This window comes from Lemur catta, chromosome 10 (genome assembly GCF_020740605.2).
Source record: "Lemur catta isolate mLemCat1 chromosome 10, mLemCat1.pri, whole genome shotgun sequence".
Classification (NCBI taxonomy): domain Eukaryota; kingdom Metazoa; phylum Chordata; class Mammalia; order Primates; family Lemuridae; genus Lemur; species Lemur catta.
This window is the reverse complement of record NC_059137.1, coordinates 36,262,346-36,280,933: the sequence shown is the minus strand read 5'-3', so window position 1 is coordinate 36,280,933 and position 18,588 is coordinate 36,262,346. Positions and strand designations below refer to the sequence as shown.

Here is an 18,588-nt window from a genome sequence, read left to right as displayed (position 1 = left end):
ATTGAATTAGCAGCCTCAGGATGAGAGAGAACCCTTTATGTAAAGCCCCTTCATCAAGTACAGAGAGAATTAACTTCCTCCCCACCTCTCTAGTACAGACAGAAATAGATTCCATATGCTATATTCCACTTCCCTTCTCAACCCTTAGACAGGAGTCGTTCTCCCTGCTCCACCACCCTGCCCTCTTCCCTGACAGGCAAGGGAAGATATTTCTCCCAATTGGTGAAGATAATTCTCAGATTCATAGGGCAAAGGCTGCCCCAGAGACAAGGGCACTGGTGTTGAGAAGCTGCAGTTCTTCCGGAATGGTGTGTCCAATGTCCTGATGTTACTGACACCCTGGAGGAATGCCAGGATGAGGAGAGATTCCACCCTCCCCAAGTCAGAACAGAACAGTCTCTTCCCCGCCTTCTCCACCCCCGCCCTATTCTCAACACCCTCACACACCGGTAGCTGTGGTGCCCTCTGTATCCAGAAGGTTTCAGGCTGCTCCCAACGGTAGTCGTGAGGCTGTAAGGGATAGTACTGAGTAACTCCTCGCCTTCAGCCCTCTCTCTCAACCTCTGGGCCTGCCACTTTCCCACAGCTTGTCAAAGCCCAGCTGTGCAGTGGGGTGGGATGGGTTGTCACCTTTGTTGGGGCAGCAGGCCCTGCGTGCGCCAGCTCCCTTCGGTAGTCATGGTGTGTCACAGACTCAACCTCAAAGAGCTTCTTCGTGGGTTCTTGCTCTGCCTGCACCTCTTTACTATGCAGCAAGGGTGTCAAGGCCATTCTCCCCCAATTTTTCTCCTCCCCCATCCCCTTCCCTTTCCCTCAGTCTCTCACCAGATCTGGTGGTGCAGGAGCATCTCCAGCATGGCTTCACGCTTCCCTGTGAGAGGAAAGGGGGAAGGCAGAAGGTGGGTCTGATTAAGAAGCAGGCCCAGAAGAAACAAATTTGAGAAAAGCAAGAAAAATCTTGTGTTATTGCCCTTATATCCATCAGACAATCCACAGTCCCACCAGAAATTCCTTTCTCTCTTTTTTTCTCTAATGGACTCATTCTGGCCCTCTCATGCTTCACACCTCTAAGTGGCCGATGGGGGTTTCCTGGGGGCTGGTATGAGTCTTTCTGGGTGGTGCTGGAGGGCATGGGTGACTGTAGTTGCATGGTCAGCAGTCCCTGGTGTCCATGTCGGAAGAAATAACTCTCAGAGCCATCCTGCATCCTTGGAACTTGATCCAGGTGGTTGGTGGCTCTCTGTGGGTCCCAAGTTCAGTGACTATGATATCCCTTCTGATACTTACCCTTATCATAAACTACTCCCTCCCCTAGGAAACAGGGAAGCCTTCAAGAAAAGGGAGCAGGCCAAAACCTTAATACCTCTTCCTCCCAGTTGTGGAGGAGACACTGGCCCCGTGGCAACATTTCACAGAAAACCTTAGGTTTCCCTTTAACCTCTGAGGGTTTCCATAGCCCTCGGGCACCAGGTTCTGAGACTTGCAAAAATTCCCAGGGTGGTTGTTTCTGAGGCTCCCAATGGCAGTGGTGACTCCAGCAGGTATAATCAGGGATGAGATCTGCTGTGAGATTTCCAAACCTTGAAGGAGTGCAGGGGCTGCGCTCAGGGCCAGGGCTAGTGCCTGGACCAGGCCTAGAGGCAGGGCCAGGACCAGGACCAGAGCCAGAGCCAGGGACAGAGCCACGGCCAGGACCAGAGTCAGAGCCAGAGCCAAAGACAGAGCCATGGCCAGGACCAGAGCTGGAGCCAGGAACAGGGGCAGAGCTGGAGCCTGGAACGAGGCTAGGGATAGAATTAAGGTCAGTTGTAGTACAGGGATCCCCAGTAATACAGGAAACATGGGTGGGTTCAAAGCCAAGACTCCCATGGCCTATTTTGTGGGTAAAGCTGGGTCCCGCTTGTGGCTCCCTAATAAGACTGAGATCAGAGGGCTCCCTGAGCTCAGAACAGGGGGCTGTGGCCTGTGTAGATAATGCTCCTGCTTTGGCAGTGTTGATGGCTGCAGGGGCTTCAGCAGCTGATGCAGCCGCTGCAGCTGCTGTGGTTGCGGTTGCCAGAGCAGACCTAGGACCGTCATCTGAAGAAGGAAACGGTTCCGAAGTGGGCCCCTGACCTTCAGAGCTGGGCTCTACGTCTACAGACCTGAAAGAAAGCGAAAGCAAAAGCAAAAGCTACAAGGTTGTCAAAAGCGCAGCAGAGGAAGTCCGTTGAAGAAGAGGAAGTCCTCGTCCCCTTATGCCGGCAGCCAGAGCTGCGGCTCTCACCGCCACCGCGATCCTTCCGTAGACTCGGTCTCCATCTTCAGATCCCAGCTACCGGGTTGCCATAGAGACGGCAAACAACTCCTGGCGACTGCGCAGAACCAAGTTGGGCGGATGTGGAGGGTGAAGGTGGAGGTAGGTCCTCCGTGAGGCGGAAGTCTTAAACCTGGTGCGGTCTGGGAAGTCCGCTTTGCAGTCCGACTCCATTCTGCCTTAGTCGGGTTTTTAAAGTTCCGCTGGCCCAAGCCCTCGCCCTCCAAGCCCAAGCATGATTCTTTGCGGCTTTCTGAGGTGATTCTTTATGTGGATATGTTAGAGACAGGCACAGGGCTGTGGCATCAGACAATACCGTACTTGGTGTGTTTGTGGAGGGGCAACAGTTGCTTCCTCTTAATTTGCTTAGTTCATTCTCAAAAGGAGGGCAGGTAGTCTTTAAAAAATTTTTAAGTATGAAAATACATGAGCCAGCTTAAGAGCAAAATGATGAGACATATGGAGTAGTGAAAAGGTAGCAGCTCCCCCTCTCCGTGTGATTACTTCTCTAATAAAAGGCCTTCATGGACCACCCTCCTCCCAATCCCCCTTAGAACCTGGTTTGACCTCTGAATAAGGGCCAGGATTGAGCAGGTCTTAGACCTGGGTTTCACTTTCTTCCTACTCATTCAGGCTCATTTATACTCCTCCTTTCCTAGAAGCTTGACCTAGGTTAGACCACTTGTCATGAGGACTCAATGATCTGCTGACAAGTGCTTCTTTTTTTTTTTTCTTCTTCTTCTTCTTTTTTTTTTTTTGAGACAGAGTCTCACTCTGTTGCCCGGGCTAGAGTGAGTGCCGTGGCGTCAGCCTAGCTCACAGCAACCTCAAACTCCTGGGCTTAAGCGATCCTACTGCCTCAGCCTCCTGAGTAGCTGGGACTACAGGCATGTGCCACCATGCCCGGCTAATTTTTTCTGTATATATTTTAGTTGGCCAGATAATTTCTTTCTATTTTTAGTAGAGACGGGGTCTCGCTCTTGCTCCGGCTGGTCTCGAACTCCTGACCTCGAGCGATCCACCCGCCTCGGCCTCCCAGAGTGCTAGGATTACAGGCGTGAGCCACCGCGCCCGGCCTTCTTCTTCTTTTTTTTAGAGACAGGGTCTGGGTCTGTCACCCTGGCTGGAGAGCACTGGTGGATCACAGCCCACTGTAACCTTCAATTACTGGGCTCAAGCGATCCTCCTGTCTGAACCTCCTGAGTAGCTGGGACTACAGGCGTGCACCACTAGGCCCTGCTAATTTTTTAATTTTTTGCAGAGATAGGGTCTGGTTTTGTTGCCCAGGCTGGTGTTAAACTCCTGGCCTCAAGCAATCCTCCTGCCTCAGCCTCCCAAAGCACTGGGATTATAGGTGTGAGCCATAGTGCCAGCCAGGAGGTGCTCCTTTAACCACGGGTTGGGCCTCCTGAGGGTCTTTCACTCAGACCATATTCAAGGGGGATCATAACCCTGAATCAGTTTTCTTTCCTTTTTGTGATATACATCTTTGTATATTTAAGACAGGGATGCAAAATTGAGGAAGAGCAGGTTTATTAGCACCACAAAGTCCCTTTTTCCCTTCCCCATCCAAGCATCCAGGTCTGAGATCCTTGGTCAGTTTGTAGGTTCAACCTGGAGGCCACTGGAGTTGTCGGCCCCCAAGTACGTGAATATGCAGGTGATATACAGATTGTGCACCCAGCTTCCCATCGTTGATCACTGAAATGGAGCTTGGGGTTAGAGGGTCAGGATCACAGCAAAGGTTAAAGAATGAAGATCATACTGAGAAGTATGAATTAGAATTCATAGGTGAGGGGCCAAGAGCCATGGGTCACTCACCAAGTCGGTATCCATCTCCCAGGCCCTCAGCCTTTGCTATCTTCTTGGCCACAAGAAGTAGGTGTCCTAGAAGCTATAGGGAGAGGGGAGGGACATAGGTGGCTTCATTCATAGGAAGCAAAACCTCTAGCTGAGTTAGAGCTTCTCTCAGCCAAACTCTGCACCTGTTCTTCCCACCTGCTGGTCTTCTTCTTCAGCCTGGCTAATCCGAGGAATGGGCTTCTTAGGAATGACCAGGAAGTGCACAGGTGCCTGAGGGGCCACATCACGGAACACAAGACACTGGAAGCAATGACAAGCCAGAGGCCACCATGTTACTTCAACAGGCAGGATGGTATCTGTGAAATTCCTAAGGGGATGGGTCCTAAGGGCACCCCACCTGTTGGTCCTCATATAGAATGTCAGCTGGGAGGCTTCTGTCTAGGATCCGGGAGAAGATGGTTGGGGCTGCTCCCCCAGGAGCTGCCTGCTGGGCCTTGGCCACTTCATTCCCATCAGTCGCACCTGCAGCTCTTCGGACCTGAAGGTGGGTCACACATACCCAAGGGAGGGGATTGGCAACACCTCTTCCATGTACTTGGTTAGGGCTGGCAAAAGCTGGGCTGACAATTATTAACTTTATCCTTCTAAGAACCTATTTGTGGTTCCCACCCAGGGGAAAAGTTCCTGAATTTCAGAGCACAAGCAGCAAAGAGTAGGGTCAGATGGTACTGCGCATGGTTAGATAACAGGCAATATTACTCCCAGGATTCAGCAGTGCAATTGATTCCTGCTAACATGTATATGAAATCTAGCACTGTTCAGGGGAAAGCATCCAGAATGAGACTGTGGAGATTTAGATCTCAGTTCCTATTTTAGCACTGAATTATACCTCAGGTAACCCCCTTCTCTCAGCTTCATAAAATAGATCGTCTGCATTATCTCTTAAGATGTCTTGATGCTCCATTTACTCTCACCTTGTTAATACATTTCCACTTATTTCGTGTTTTCTGATCTTTAAGCCTTGACTGTTTTATTTAGGTATTAATGCAATTGCTCTGTTTGATACTAGCTGATCCTGCCTCTGACTGCCACATCCGACCTGACTGTGGATTTTAACTCTTGTCCCTTGTATCAGTGGAGGTAAGAGTTCAGCTAATGATCTTAGTTCCCCCAGCCCCAGGAAATTGGAGGTAGGGAAGTCCCAGTTTCCCAGGGACTCGAAGAAGGCCGATGTCAGTGTGTCACATTGGGGGAGAAAGAGACGAGATGATTTTTTCTGATCCCTAAGTCGCTTCTGGCAAGTGGGGGAGAATCAGAGGTTAACACCAGTGCTCATTAGAAGGCCAAAGGTCTGATAGGGGCAGAGGACTGGCTCACTTCCTGCAGGGGGCACCGAGGAGGCTGCCTGGAGCAGGTGCCAGGCCCGCTGGGCTTCAGGCAGGCGAAGGCAGCAACCGCTACGGTGACCTTGTCCCGACCTCCGCGCCCGGGACTGTGTAGGGCGGCGGTCATCGCTAGTTAGCTCTCCGGAGCCACCAGTTCGACCTCACCGCACAGACCCGGAGCTTGGGCAGGAGGGGCAGCGGCCACGGCCGGGCGCTCGGGCTGAGGCCCCGCGCGCTTTCGGGAGCCGGGAGGAACGCGGCCCCAGCCCTGGGGGGCGTCAGAGTCCGCGCGACCCCCTCCTTGCCCCTACGCTACTTCTCACCTGCGCCCCCCGCGACCCTGCGACCGCCACGGCTCTGCGCGCCGCGCGCAACCCAGCGGCCAGCACCACGGCTGCCGCCATCTTCCCGGAGCCGCGGGAACCTCCCGCCCGGGCCAGCACTGGGCTCCGCGGAGGGCCGGAGGCGGGCGGTCAGGCAGCCGGTGAGCAGCTGCCATTGGCTCCGCCCGCGGCCGGCGAGTCCTGTCGTCCCATTGGAGCGCGCTCGTGAGCACGATCCACCCCATTGGCTCCGCCGCCACTTTAGAGGCGAAATCTTTTCATCCCATTGGCTTCTGAAAACGCAGAGACAATTTCCACTCCATTGGTTTCTTCTAGTCAGCGTGAACGTTCTTTCCCCATTGGCCCCCTAACTATAACAGTTTCCATTGGAGGTGGGATTTTCTCCTCGTTGGATATGATGCCCAACGTTGGCTTGGCTTAGGTTTCGGCTCCCGAGTGGGTGGGGCTTTTGGTTCTAGGCTCGTCCTCTTCAGGTCTGGCTCCAACTGGTGGGCCGGGAGGAAGAGGGCGGGGCTCGGTCACCTGCTGCACAAAGGACTAAGTCATCTAGACCCTTTCACTGCATTGCTCAGGAGGAGGGCGGGATTCTGAGGGCATTCGGCGCTCCTTGGCTCCAGGAACTACCCGGGCTGGGCTAAAGGTGAACTGGGACAGAGTCATTATTTTTAACCGGTGGGATCGATGCCCAGCATTTTCTCCCCAGGGTCAGTTTCAGCCCCTTGAACATTTCGGAGGTTTTATTTGCTCTGCTGGAATATATTTCTACATAAGAAACATGGGGTCACAAAATGCTGATATACTCAGGCACTGGGTAACTTTTAGTCTAATATCACATAGAACACGTTACCACTGTATCTTTAGGGGTTTTTTTTCAGCACATGTCCTGACACATATAGGTGCTTAATAATTGTTGAATGAATAACATTTGGTGTTTCATTTCCTTTCATAATATATATTTCATATTATATTATTCTTCCACTTATCAATTTTTCATATTTTTACATAGTCTATGTAAATATACTTTGTAATGGCTGCATAATATTTCCATGAATGAGTTTATCATAGTAACCCTTCCTCTATGGTTGACTATTAGTTGAATTAGCTATAGATCAATGGTTGTCATGGTGCATATAACCAGTGTTGAGGAAATCTTTGTTTCTAGAGATAGTACAATCTCTTTTATATAGCTATATTATTGTTAGAAAGTCCTTTCTCCTCCTAAGGGCAGACATTTGATCCTGTCATTTTCCCCTAGAAGTCCAGGCTGCATTCCTTCCCTTGGAAGGACAGATGGCCTCCCTAAATGTAGGAAATGTAGAATGGCCTCTTCACTGTGCCCTAGAGGCTGCAGTTCTCTGTGTGCCTCTGGGACACTGGGAGACCCTAGAGCTGCCCTGGAGGAGGGCAACAGATAAGTGAATCTGGGATCTAGGAAGTGGGAGAAAACCAATCTGGAGGAGTTGGTGAGCATAAAGCATTTGAAGCTGCTTATTTCTTTGGGTTTTCATAGAGAGCAGGCAACACAGAGGTTATCCCTGTTTTTACAGATCCAGAAACTGTGGCTCAAAGAGGGAAAGTGACTTGCCTAGGGCTACAGAGCCTGTTAGTGTCAGAACCTCCAACTCCCCTAAGAATCATCTATGGCCTTCCTAGTCACTCCCCCATATTCACTGATTTTCACCCCTGGCCCAGTCTTCTCTACTCCAAGCACTTGTCATCACCTGCAGCTGTTCTCATCTGAAAGCTGCAATGCTCTGCAGCCTCTGACCACTGTCTCCTGTACTTCAATCCCTGCCGCTACATCTGCTGCAGGACCTCATTAGAGACTTCTATTTTTTTGACTGCTCCCTTTTTCAATCTGTCAATTGCTTCCTGGCGTTACTTTCTTTCCCTATGTGTGTGGTCTACTGCCTTCACATCTTCATGCCTTCTTTTGCCTTATTTTCCTGCTCATACTCCCTTACACCTTCCTGTATTAATCTAAATATTTTGCTTCTCTGCTCTAACTAGGTTCTCACTTTCAACTATACCTGAATCCTGAACTACCCACTGATCAGGTTGTTCTCCAACACCCTACATTAGCTTTCCCAAACCTTCACCTTTCTCTTCCTATCTCCCCTACTCCCTCCCTGGCCTTCTGACTACAGACCCTGGAATGGCCCCATCCCACTCTTATCCCCTCATTCCACATCAGCAATTGGCCTTATTGCCTACTTCAAAAGGAATATAAAAGTCATCAGAGGGGAACAAGATCCCATTCCCTGAAGCTCAGTGAAGGCACCATCGTTTCTGCCTTCCTCGTGGTCTTAGGAAGTAGTGTTTCTCCTGTCCAGGGCAAATCGCTTCACCTCTGCCTTGACCTCACCGTTTCCCTTCATCTCTGGGATCTTAACTCACCAGGCATCTCACCTCTCTATTCTGTATCCTTCAAGGTCTTTTTGTCTACCAGCCTCTTCCTCTTTTCCTTCCTAAAAAAGTGCTTCTTTAACTCCACATCTCCCTCTGGATATTGTCTGATTTCTCTCCTGCACTTTTCATCCAAACTTCTTGAAGAGACTCCTTCAGACTCACTGCTGTTTGACTTCTATCCCCCCTGTACCAGCGTGAAACTGTACTCTCTGAAGTCCCCAAGGACCTTCTAATTGCCAAACCCAATGGCTACTTTTCAGTCTTTATCTTACTGGTGTCCCAGCTGCATCTAACATTACTTCCCACTCTATTCTTCTTGAAACTTCCTCCCTTCTTGGCTTCCTTGAAGCTACTCTCCTTCTGATATCAAAACCAGCAGCTTGAATGTGGGTGTGATGGAGGCAGATGGCTGGATCCAGCTTCTCTCCTGCCCCCAGTAGGCGTTGGCTCTAAGGCATTAGGCTGTCTGTCCCCGGGCTAGGCTCTATTTGCCCCATACAGAGCCATGTCAGGTTCCAGTGACTTCCCCTTTATTGCTGATCTAGGCCAGCCTCACACAGACCTGCGCCAGTTGTTCACAGTATCTGTCCCTGGAGGAGGGAAGAGCAGAAGTGAAAGGGTCAGATATGGGGGTCAGATGTAGGGCCAGGCTGGGGGCTGCGTGGGCCAGGGAGCCCAGGGGGGCTAGGGTGGGGGCTGGGAAGGCCAGAGGGCCCCTGCCTCTGCAGGGCCTCGAAGTCAGAGTTGTGGATGATGGCTTCTCTAAGGACAGGCATCTCTGCAAAAGGCACATAGTCTGCTCCTGGAGGTGAAAACCAGTGAAGGCATGAATGTGAGGGGGTGGGAGTGGGAGGGGTGAGGGAAGGGAGTGTGGTAGTCCTGGAGGGGATGGTTGAGGATGGAGGTGCCTTCCTGCCTGGCCTTCTCACTGCAGACCCTGAATGGCCCCATCCCAGGTTGCTGCCTCACCGTGAGGCCTTCCTCCTCGCCGCCGGGTCTTGTCTGTCTCAAAGAAAGTCTCGTGTTCTTCCCAGCGCCGGTCACAGGCCACACAGAGAAAATTAGACTCAAAATATTTGCAGCAACAACCTAGGGCAAAAGGGCAGCCAAAAAAAGTATAGGAAACTGGGGCATCCCCATGGGCCAACAACATTCTCATCTCTTCCTCATCAACCACACACCCAAGTCTCTCCTACCAGCTCCCTATCATTACTCCCAAACTATTTGTATCCTGTCCCCACTCATGCCCTTTCCAATATGCCCCTTGCCCTAGAAGTTACCATGATGCTTGCAGGGATGGGACCCAGTGGCCGCGTGTTCTTCGTGGCTGTGTTTGCAGCGACATTGGGCCCTCCAGGCCTTGGGGTCGAAGGTGGCCCGTCTCCTGAGCCAGAACTCACCCACCTCCTCTGGGCATGACGGGATAAAGCAGAACATGAGGCAGCGGCACTGGCTCACACTGCAGGGCACAGATATGTCTGTGGGATTGGGGTGGGTGGTAGGGTGAGACCAGCACCTGATAGGGCCTGGCCTTCCCATGCCAACCCCTTTCCCCGTGCGACGTGTGTTGCACATGCACATGCACACACGCTTTCTCTCATACATCCCAAGATGTGACAGAGTACAGTTGTGTCTCCACACATGACAGGGGCTGGTCACTTCTCCCCTACCTGAGATAATCTTGTGCTCTCTCAACAAGTGTCCACAAAAGCATTTGGACTCATCCCCAATCCGGAAACAGTCCCATAGGTAATGAGGGCAGCGCCAGCCGATGTAGAGACCTAGGTGTGGAGGGATCGAGTAATAAGGAAAAGTGAAAAGGAAAAAAATCCTAAGCTCCCCTCAAGTGTTCTCACCTACCTCCTGCGGGGTGGGCTCACCTCTCCCCCCAGGTGTATTCATCTCCACCTGAAAATCCTCAACTCTGCCCCTTTAGACTTTTTTCCCCTCAAGATTTTCTCATTACCCCACAAGTGTCTTCAGTTCCCTTCCTACCTCACCACAGGGGACAGGGAAGATGGTTGGTCAGGTGTGCAGAAGAGGCTGGGGACTGGCTCCTAAGAAGCATGGTTACTGAAGGTGTCTGAAGAGGAGGAGGAGGTTGGGCAACCCGCTGCCAGGAGGTAGGAGGGGGGCTTCCCTCACTTTTCCAGGTTGGTACCTTCATACTTCCCTTTTGTGTTCCTGGTGCTAATGCCTTCTATGAAGCTGAGAAGTGCTGCCAGAGGTTCTCCAAGGGCCAGGAGAAAGGGATAGGTCAGAAGTCATAGGTGGTAAAGACCAAAAATTACAAGTTGCCAGGCTAAGAAGGGAGGCATGGAAGGAAGGTGAGGCTAAGAAATACCCCTGAGAGCAGGTACCAGCAAGAGGCTGGGTTCAGCAGTGAGGTCTGAAACTGTTTGGCTTCACGGCCAATTTCACCACAAGGTGCTGTGTAAATGTAGGAGGAGAACCAGACAGCACTATCCCATTCAGATTCTCTCATCCTCCATGAGAGCTGAGAGCATCCCAACTTCTGGCCAAGAATCCTGTTTAAGTCCCATGCAGTGGGACCTTCAGCTGTAGGACTCTTATTCCCACTTAAAGGTGAAATGTCACGTCCACCAAAAACCTGTTCCTGACTTGCCTGGTCTGTCTGTCTAGGCCCCTCCTCTTGCCTTCCAGACTGCCTTGTGCTACTCCTGTCACAGTACAGTGCATTATAATGCACTGTTCACTTGTATTCCCGTTAGTCTATGAACTCCTCAAGGGAAGGGTCTTCTCGTCCACATCTCTAATCCTAGCACAGGGCCTGGCATAAAACAGGTGCTGAAAGAACATAGACTGCCTAACTAAATGAATGAGCAGGTTCCTTCAAGAGGGAAGAGAGATCCAGTATTCCAGGCATAACCCTGATGTTCCATAAGAAAGATGAGAAAGATTTGGTGTCCCCTGGTCTTTGACTCTGGCCAGGGCCACCATCCACAATTCTGCGCCTCAGACTAGGCTTTCTTGTCTTACCCATGGCCTCTCAGGATGTAAATCCTGTCCAGATGTGGCGTTTGGCTTTGCTGCTTGATACCGACAGCCTGTGGCGTCAGTGTCCTATTACACCAGGGAGGCCTGGTTGAGAGGGCAGCGTAGGCAGTCACAATGGGGGTGGGCGGGAGCCAGGATTCTACTAGAGGAGTTCTGAATTCTGTCTGGAGTAGCAGGATCCGTTAAAGGAGCAGGTGATGTTCAGAGGAGAACAGGGTCAGTGCCCATAGATCAAGGCCTGCTTTGAGGGCCTGGGGCAGTCAAGTCTAAGCACTGGTGTGGGAATCAGAGCCCAGCATTCAGATGAAGACGAGAGTTTGAACAGGGAGATTGGCAACTATTCCTCAGATTCTGTTACAGGTTTCAGTGCTCTTAAAGAGGGACAGTTGGCATCTGGCAGTAGATTCCAGTGTGGGACCCTCTGCCCTGATTCTAAACTCCCTTCCTGTTATGAGTGGACAAGGACTGGCAGGGGAAAGATGTTATCTGGGATGCCATTTTTATTATGTACAACACAGTCTAATTCCATGATCACATAATCACATTTGCATGATAACATCTCTTTATGCATGGAATGTCTCCATACAACATACAGTTGTCTTTACAGGAAGGATGTCTCTGGCCTAGACCTCTCTCCTTAGCTTCAGACTCACAGGGCCAGCTGTCTACTGGACTCTTTCACCAGTATGTTTCATAAACACATGTATTACATCCAATTATTCCTTCCAAACCTGGCTCTCATCCTTTGTCCTCTGTGCATCCAACACATGCTTACCAAGCAGCTACACTGTTTTAGGCATTCAGTTAATGGCACCATCAATCAGTTATGTATGTCAGAAACCATTCTAGGCATTTCTCTCTCTTGCTTATCCTACATATCCAACGGTGCAAGGGTCAGTTTTACCTTGTTAGCATTTCTGTTCACTTCTCCCCACCTATACCCATTCACTTCTTACCTGGATTGTTCCCAGTGCCTCACAATGTATTCTTCCCATCTCCAGTCTTGTCTTTCTCTGGTCTATCCTATTGTCAGGGTGATGTTTCTTTCTTTCTTTCTTTTCTTTTTTAGACAGAATCTTGCTCTGTTGCCCTGGCTAGTGGTGTCAGCTTAGCTCACAACCACCTCAAACTCCTGGGTTCAAGCAATCCTCCTGCTTTAGCCTCCAGAGTAGCTGGGACTACAGGCGTGCGCCACCATGCCTGGCTAATTTTTTTTTTCTATTTTTAGTTGCCCGGCTAATTTCTTTCTATTTTTAGTAGAGATGGGGAGATGGGGTCTCACTCTTGCTGAGGCTGGTCTAGAACTCCTGACCTCAAGCGATCCTCCTGCCTCGGCCTCCCAGACTGCTAGGGTTACAGGCATGAGCCACCGCGCCAGGTCCAGGGTGATCTTTCAAAAACACAAATCTGTTCACGTGATTTCCTATTTGGAATCTCGTAGTGATTTTCAGTTGCCCTCAGGATATAATCCCAATTCTTTAGCTTGGCACAGAAATGCCTGCGCAATTCTGCCCTTCTAGAGCTGAGTAGCCTACTCCCCCCACCACTCTCTGCACTAGGTGTAATGCATTGGTACAGTTTCCTGTGGTGCCTTTCCCTGCCATGTCTCACCTTACCCCACTCTTTAATTGGCTACCTCTTCCTACTCATCTTACAGGTGTCAGCTGAGAAGTCATTCTTTCCAAGGCTTATTATTCCTCAAGCACTCCAGATTCAGTGCCTCCTTTTTCTGTTTTTTTCATGCAGCAGTCTGGGCTGACCTTGATTAGAGTAACTATTAGAGTGAATTATAATTGTTCTTTTACTTATTGGTATCTTTCATTAGAGTATAAATTATTTGAGGAATTTTGTCTTTGAACCCCTACCAGCACCACCGCCTCCACAGCTAGCTCAGTGCCTGGTACATACTTGGTGCTCAATAAATGTTTGTTGAATGAATAAAAGAAAAGCTTATGCTTGATATTCCTCCACACATCACATACAGTGTTAGGGATTTCTGACTCTCCAGGGACTCAAGATTCTCAATATTAGGAGGGGATCCCAAATATTTTTTATTTATTTATTTTTTTGAGACAAAGTCTCACTTTGTTGCCCAGGCTAGAGTGCTGTGGTGTCAGCCTAGCTCACAGCAACCTCAAACTCCTGGGGTCAAGCAATCCTATTGCCTCAGCCTCCCCAGTAGCTGGGACTACAGGCATGTGCCATCATGCCCGGCTAATTTTTTCTATATATATTTTTAGTTGTCCAGATAATTTCTTTATATATATAGATATATAGATAGATAGATAGATAGATAGATATTTTTTTTTTTTAGTAGAGATGGGGTCTTGCTCTTGCTCAGCCTGGTCTTGAACTCTTGAGCTCAAATGATCCTCCTGCCTCGGACTCCCAGAGTGCTAGGATTACAGGCATGAGCCACCGTGCCCGGCCCTAAATATTTTTGTTCAGGGTGAATGACACTTAAATTTCTGTATAAAACTGCTGTTTAAACAGGAAAATGAAGAAGTTCAGTTCAAAGAAGAAAAGGAAATACAGTGACCTTGAAGAGTAGGGAGTGGATAGGAGGTTCTGAGAGGGGAAATGGGGGTGTTGAACAGATCCTGCCTTTGCAAGAAAATAAGTGTAACAGAAGATGTTAGGCAAACAAAGCCATTTCAATATCTGAGTTGAGACTGAGAAACAAATGAGATCATTGTGACTTCCTTGGCTGGGGGGGGGGCGGGGCAGGGAGGAGGGTCCCTGCATGGGATTGGGGAAAGTAAATTACAGAGGAGGGATAAGGATATAGAATTACTTTGTTGTCTTTATATCTTAGGCCTTTTGACATAGCTCTGTTCCTATCATAAGGGGAAGGGGTATGAAAGACCAAAATAAATCCAGTGACATCTATTGAATTCAATCTAGAAATCCCAGAATTCTTATAGCAGCAGGTCAGGGTGGCCCTCTTCCTGAAGGTAATCCCTACAGATACGAAGTCAGTAACAGAGGCAGACATGTGCACTTACACAGTTCATCTGTATGCAGCATGCACTAACAGGACTGTCAAGACTACTAATTGTGGGCTGAGACTTGGAATCCACAAGGCCAGAGGACTTGGCTCTCCTCTTTGGTGAGGAGACCCAAAGCTTTTGGTTACCCAGCATGGGCCTGGCATGCAAGAGTGGCAGCCTTTTAATGGAGTGCCACCAAAGGGACTAAGGCCTTTGGCATGTCAGAACAGCAAGTCTCCTGGAGACTTTCCGGGGTCCAGTGTCATCTCTGCTTTAGGGTCTTGTTTAGGTATAGGCTGTCTGGGCCCTATATCTGGGGTGGGCCTGTCACTTTTCTGTTTTTAACAATTTTAGTTCAGCCACCTCTCCGTATCTGGGCTTTATATGAATACCCTCACTTTTTTGTCTGTGTCCTGGTATTCCTTGGCCCACCTGCCTGTTCCCCTTCCAGATTCCAGGCATGTGGTATTGCCATTTCCATATGGGGCAGCCATCTGTTGAATGGGCAGGTTCCCAGATCCTTTTGGATTGGAGGATGCCCATGGGCCTGTCACAGGCCTTTGAAAGGCCACCTGGGCTCACCTGTCTGGATGGCATTCAGGGCAGCATTCTTCTCCCATTGGAAAAGATGATTCACCTGCACATCAAACTCCTTTCTGTGCATTGTCTTAGCCACTGCCACCAGCTCTGCCTGCTTAGCAGGGACCACTGGGCTGACTGTGTAACCTGGGAAGGAAGGTTCTGAGTAACTAGTGGGAAGTGAGGACACCCTAAACCTAAGAGAAGGGGCCATGTCCAAGAGTAACTCAGTCTCCTCCTTCTGGGGCAGGTCAAGAACTGTGGACAGTGGTGAGGACAGGGGAAAGGGCAAGAGCAATTACAGCTAACTGCTTTCTTCCCCTTCTTCTTGCCCAGCTGGTGTCCAGGATGCACTGTGTGAGCAGTGTTGTCACTGGCATCCACTCCCTCCTCATCCTCTCTTGCATCTTCCTTCTGCTTTGCAGATGTGTCCATGTAGACCTGGGTTGAAGGGCCTGGAAGGGAGTGCTTTGGAGGGCTTTCAGATTCAGAGACCTGGGTGGACCCCCTTGACCGTGAGGCCTGATTGGAAGAAGACTCAGAGGAGAGGCCTTCCCCCAAGGCATCAGAGGAAGACACAGAGACAGGGCCTACTGATGGGGGATGAAGACTAAGGTGTTTCTCTGGGACCACTGAGATGTGACTATCCAGTGGATTCTCAAAGGTAGGGGTCTCCAAAGGGATCCCAGAGATGGAGTGTCCTAAAGAGGTCTTAGAGTTGGAAGGCTCCAGATGGGTTTCAGAAGTGTGGGTCCCTAATGGGGTCTGTGAAGGGGATGGCACCAAAGGGGATTCAGAGGTGTTCATCTCTGTTGGGGTCTGCGAAGGGAGTGGCACCAAGGGGGATTCAGAGGTGTGGGTATCTAATGGGGTGTGGGAAGGGGATGGCACCAAGGGGGATTCAGAGGTGTGGGTGTCTAATGGGGTCTGGGAAGGAGATGGCACCAAGGGGGATTCAGAGGTGTGGGTGTCTAATGGGGTCTGGGAAGGGGGTGGCACCAAGGGGGATTCAGAGGTGTGGGTATCTAATGGGGTGTGGGAAGGGGATGGCACCAAGGGGGATTCAGAGGTGTGGGTGTCTAATGGGGTCTGGGAAGGAGATGGCACCAAGGGGGATTCAGAGGTGTGGGTGTCTAATGGGGTCTGGGAAGGGGGTGGCACCAAGGGGGATTCAGAGGTGTGGGTCTCTAATGGGGTCTGGGAAGGAGATGGCACCAAAGGGGATTCAGACATATGGGGCTCCAAAGGGGTCTCAGAGATGGAAGGCTCCAAGAAGGTTTCAGAGATAGGGTCCTCCTGTAAGTCCTCAGCAGAGGGGTCCTTTGAAGAGGGGTGCTCCTCTGCATCCATGGTGGCATGAGGCTCTTCTGTGACCTCGTCTGCTTCCATCTAGTGGTAGAATAGGGCACAGGCTTCATTAGGTTGGGATTGGAGGGTAGGCATTCAGAGGAGAGCCTAGGATTCACAGGACATTATGGAATTAGGATAAGATTCTCAGTGCACCTGAGATACAAGAGGGAAACAAAATGAGCTCTGAGTCTTGGGATATGATGCCAGGAGGTTCACCCATGTGTCCAGACTTCATATTGGCATGCTGCTGTGGGTTGTTTGGGTGTTGGAGTTTAAAGACTGAAAGGCTGAAGTAGGCAGAATCCCATCAGTAGATGGTAGCAGAGAACCATGCCCCAGGAGGGAGCCCAAACAGAGCCACTTGGCCAGTCCAAGAGCAGGGTCCTTGGCATACCTTAAGACGCTGGAAGTCTGGCTGTGGAATTCCAGAGACTGGGGATACAAAGCCAAAGTTGAGGTTGGCTCCTGAGAGTGCAGGAGAATGCAATGATGCATAAGTCAGAGCCCTGTACAGAGTCTGGTTTTGTCTAGGGACCACACACATCCTCCCTTGATGATGTCATTGATGTTCAAGGCTTCAGCTACTTCTGGCTGTATGCTGATGACTCCTAAATCCATATTTCTAGTTCAGATCTTTTTCAGCTCTTGTACTTCACACTCATACCCAGTCGCCTGCTGGACATTTCTAACTGGGTCGTCCCACAGGCATCATAACAGAACATTGGGAATTATCCTAGTTGTCTCCTTTTCCCCAAGCACCCATCTTCAAATAGACACCAAGAACTGTATTTCCCATCTTCTAAATATTCCCAAAATGCATTTTCTCCTTTTGTTTACCTCCAATTTTATTCAAGTTTTTATCATCTTCGGCCTGGGTTGAGTAATAACTTTGCCCCTCCAATGCCATTCCCAGCATATTAATCCATTCCCCCTTTCTTTCATTCATTTATGTAACCTATACTTTTACAAAGAGCCTAATTATACAGTTTTGCTCAGGCACTGTGCTAAGAGCTGGACTTGGTTGAGTCTGGGAGAGAGACAGGTTAACCAACAATGACGATACAAATGAATTGATGTTGTGCTGGGGTGAGATTGGGATGCTGTGGGGAGGTGGGCATGCCTAATTTATGCTGGAAGGATATAGTCCTCCTTCCTGACCTAATCAAGATCTTTCTAAAATGCAAACCCAACACTGGCATCCCATGGCTTAAAAACATTCAGTGACTCAGCCTAAAGGATTAAGTCCAAATTTCTTGGCCCTGACATTCAGGGTCTGTCATTATTTGCAACACTGTCTGAGGATTCATTTCTGCCTTGACTTTCCCTGTTCTCTACCTTCTCCCCATGCTCCAGAGACACTAGATACATCCTTTCTTAAACTGATCAGAAGTGGAGGCTTGGGAAGGGAAGTAGAGGCAGAGGTAGGATGATGGGGAGAAAGATGACCAGAGTTGGCTAGAAGGAAAAGGGACCTGAGGGCGGCAAACCAGAGAATGGGAGGAGAGGAAGGGAAAAGAGAAGGAGAGGAGGAAAGTGGGTAGAGGGGAGGGTAAGGATGGAAAGTACAGGGGGAGGGGGTTGGACTGAGGGGTGGCAGGAGGACAGAGGTGTTAGGAGGGAGAACGGGATGGAAGTTTGGAGGGGGAGGGCCGTTGGAGAAACTACATACCTCTGGGCTTTGGCTTGGTTGTTACAAGTCCTTAGGTCAGGGTCTTGCCTTAGGATGGGAGGGAAAGTGTTGGTCCCGAAAGAGGGAAGGCTCTTGGTTGTGGAGGAGCCTCAGCTGCAGGTGCTGAGTGTTGAAAGGCCCTGCCTGAAAGTCTACTATTTGAGGGAGGGGACTTGGATATCTGCACAACTTCACAAAGGAGCTCTGGCCTGACCTGGGGAAGGGTGAAAAGGGAGAAGGACAAGCGGGTACGGGGCTGATGAAGGAGGGGCTTGACTGAAGCTTCTGGAACCCCTGCCGGGAGAGGAGGGATCCGTCACCAGAGCAACCGGGACGCCTAGTAGCGTCCAGGGCAACAGCAGTCTGGTCACCTCCCTAGCGGGTGAGGTCTCCTGAGGGGGCTGCATTGGGTCCGGAGGGTTCACTTCTGAAAAGGGGGGTTTTGCGGGATCTCCGTGAGCAAGTCTCTGGGTAGGATCTGCGGATATGTGTGGGTACGTCCGTGGGGAGTCTGGGGTTGTCAGGGTTCTGTAGGACTCCTTTGAGATATCCGTGGGGCGGTCGGCGGGGGCTGTGAGGGGGGCACTGGGGCTCCGCGCTTGGGGTGGAAGGGCAGATCTCAGGTAGCTGGGCTGGGGCGGAGTCTGTCTGTCCTCCAAGCCCAGCAGGACTAAGTTAGAGACCAATAGAATAGGACAGGGGCGGGCTTTACTGAGAGGGACCAGTCCAACCGGTCGGGGGGCGG

The 18,588-nt window shown here is 50.3% G+C and overlaps 3 protein-coding genes across 4 annotated transcripts; all 3 read right to left on the bottom strand.

Annotated features, from left to right (window-relative positions):
* Positions 1 to 21: 21 nt before the first annotated feature.
* Positions 22 to 2,430, bottom strand: SPAG8 (sperm associated antigen 8). Its single transcript, XM_045562844.1, has 7 exons — positions 2,267 to 2,430; positions 1,364 to 2,144; positions 1,066 to 1,240; positions 826 to 871; positions 631 to 745; positions 448 to 510; positions 22 to 339 (listed from the first exon to the last, which is right to left on the bottom strand). Exons 1-7 carry the CDS (start codon positions 2,299 to 2,301, stop codon positions 145 to 147), a joined length of 1,410 nt encoding a protein of 469 aa, XP_045418800.1. The 5' UTR covers positions 2,302 to 2,430; the 3' UTR covers positions 22 to 144.
* A 1,382-nt stretch (positions 2,431 to 3,812) lies between these two features.
* Positions 3,813 to 6,030, bottom strand: HINT2 (histidine triad nucleotide binding protein 2). 2 transcript variants are annotated; one of them, XM_045562838.1, is made up of 5 exons: positions 5,808 to 6,030; positions 4,497 to 4,637; positions 4,295 to 4,399; positions 4,118 to 4,190; positions 3,813 to 3,997 (listed from the first exon to the last, which is right to left on the bottom strand). In XM_045562838.1, exons 1-5 carry the CDS (start codon positions 5,886 to 5,888, stop codon positions 3,906 to 3,908), a joined length of 492 nt encoding a protein of 163 aa, XP_045418794.1. In that variant the 5' UTR covers positions 5,889 to 6,030; the 3' UTR covers positions 3,813 to 3,905. The 2 variants fall into 2 exon arrangements, with proteins under 2 accessions (XP_045418794.1, XP_045418795.1); XM_045562839.1 differs by having other exon boundaries at positions 3,813 to 4,008; positions 5,808 to 5,966.
* Positions 6,031 to 8,752: 2,722 nt separating this feature from the next.
* FAM221B (family with sequence similarity 221 member B) lies at positions 8,753 to 18,067 on the bottom strand. The gene is made up of 6 exons (XM_045562837.1): positions 17,844 to 18,067; positions 15,127 to 16,213; positions 14,828 to 14,971; positions 9,908 to 10,018; positions 9,518 to 9,715; positions 8,753 to 9,326 (listed from the first exon to the last, which is right to left on the bottom strand). Exons 2-6 carry the CDS (start codon positions 16,211 to 16,213, stop codon positions 9,163 to 9,165), a joined length of 1,704 nt encoding a protein of 567 aa, XP_045418793.1. The 5' UTR covers positions 17,844 to 18,067; the 3' UTR covers positions 8,753 to 9,162.
* Between the last annotated feature and the right edge of the window lie 521 nt (positions 18,068 to 18,588).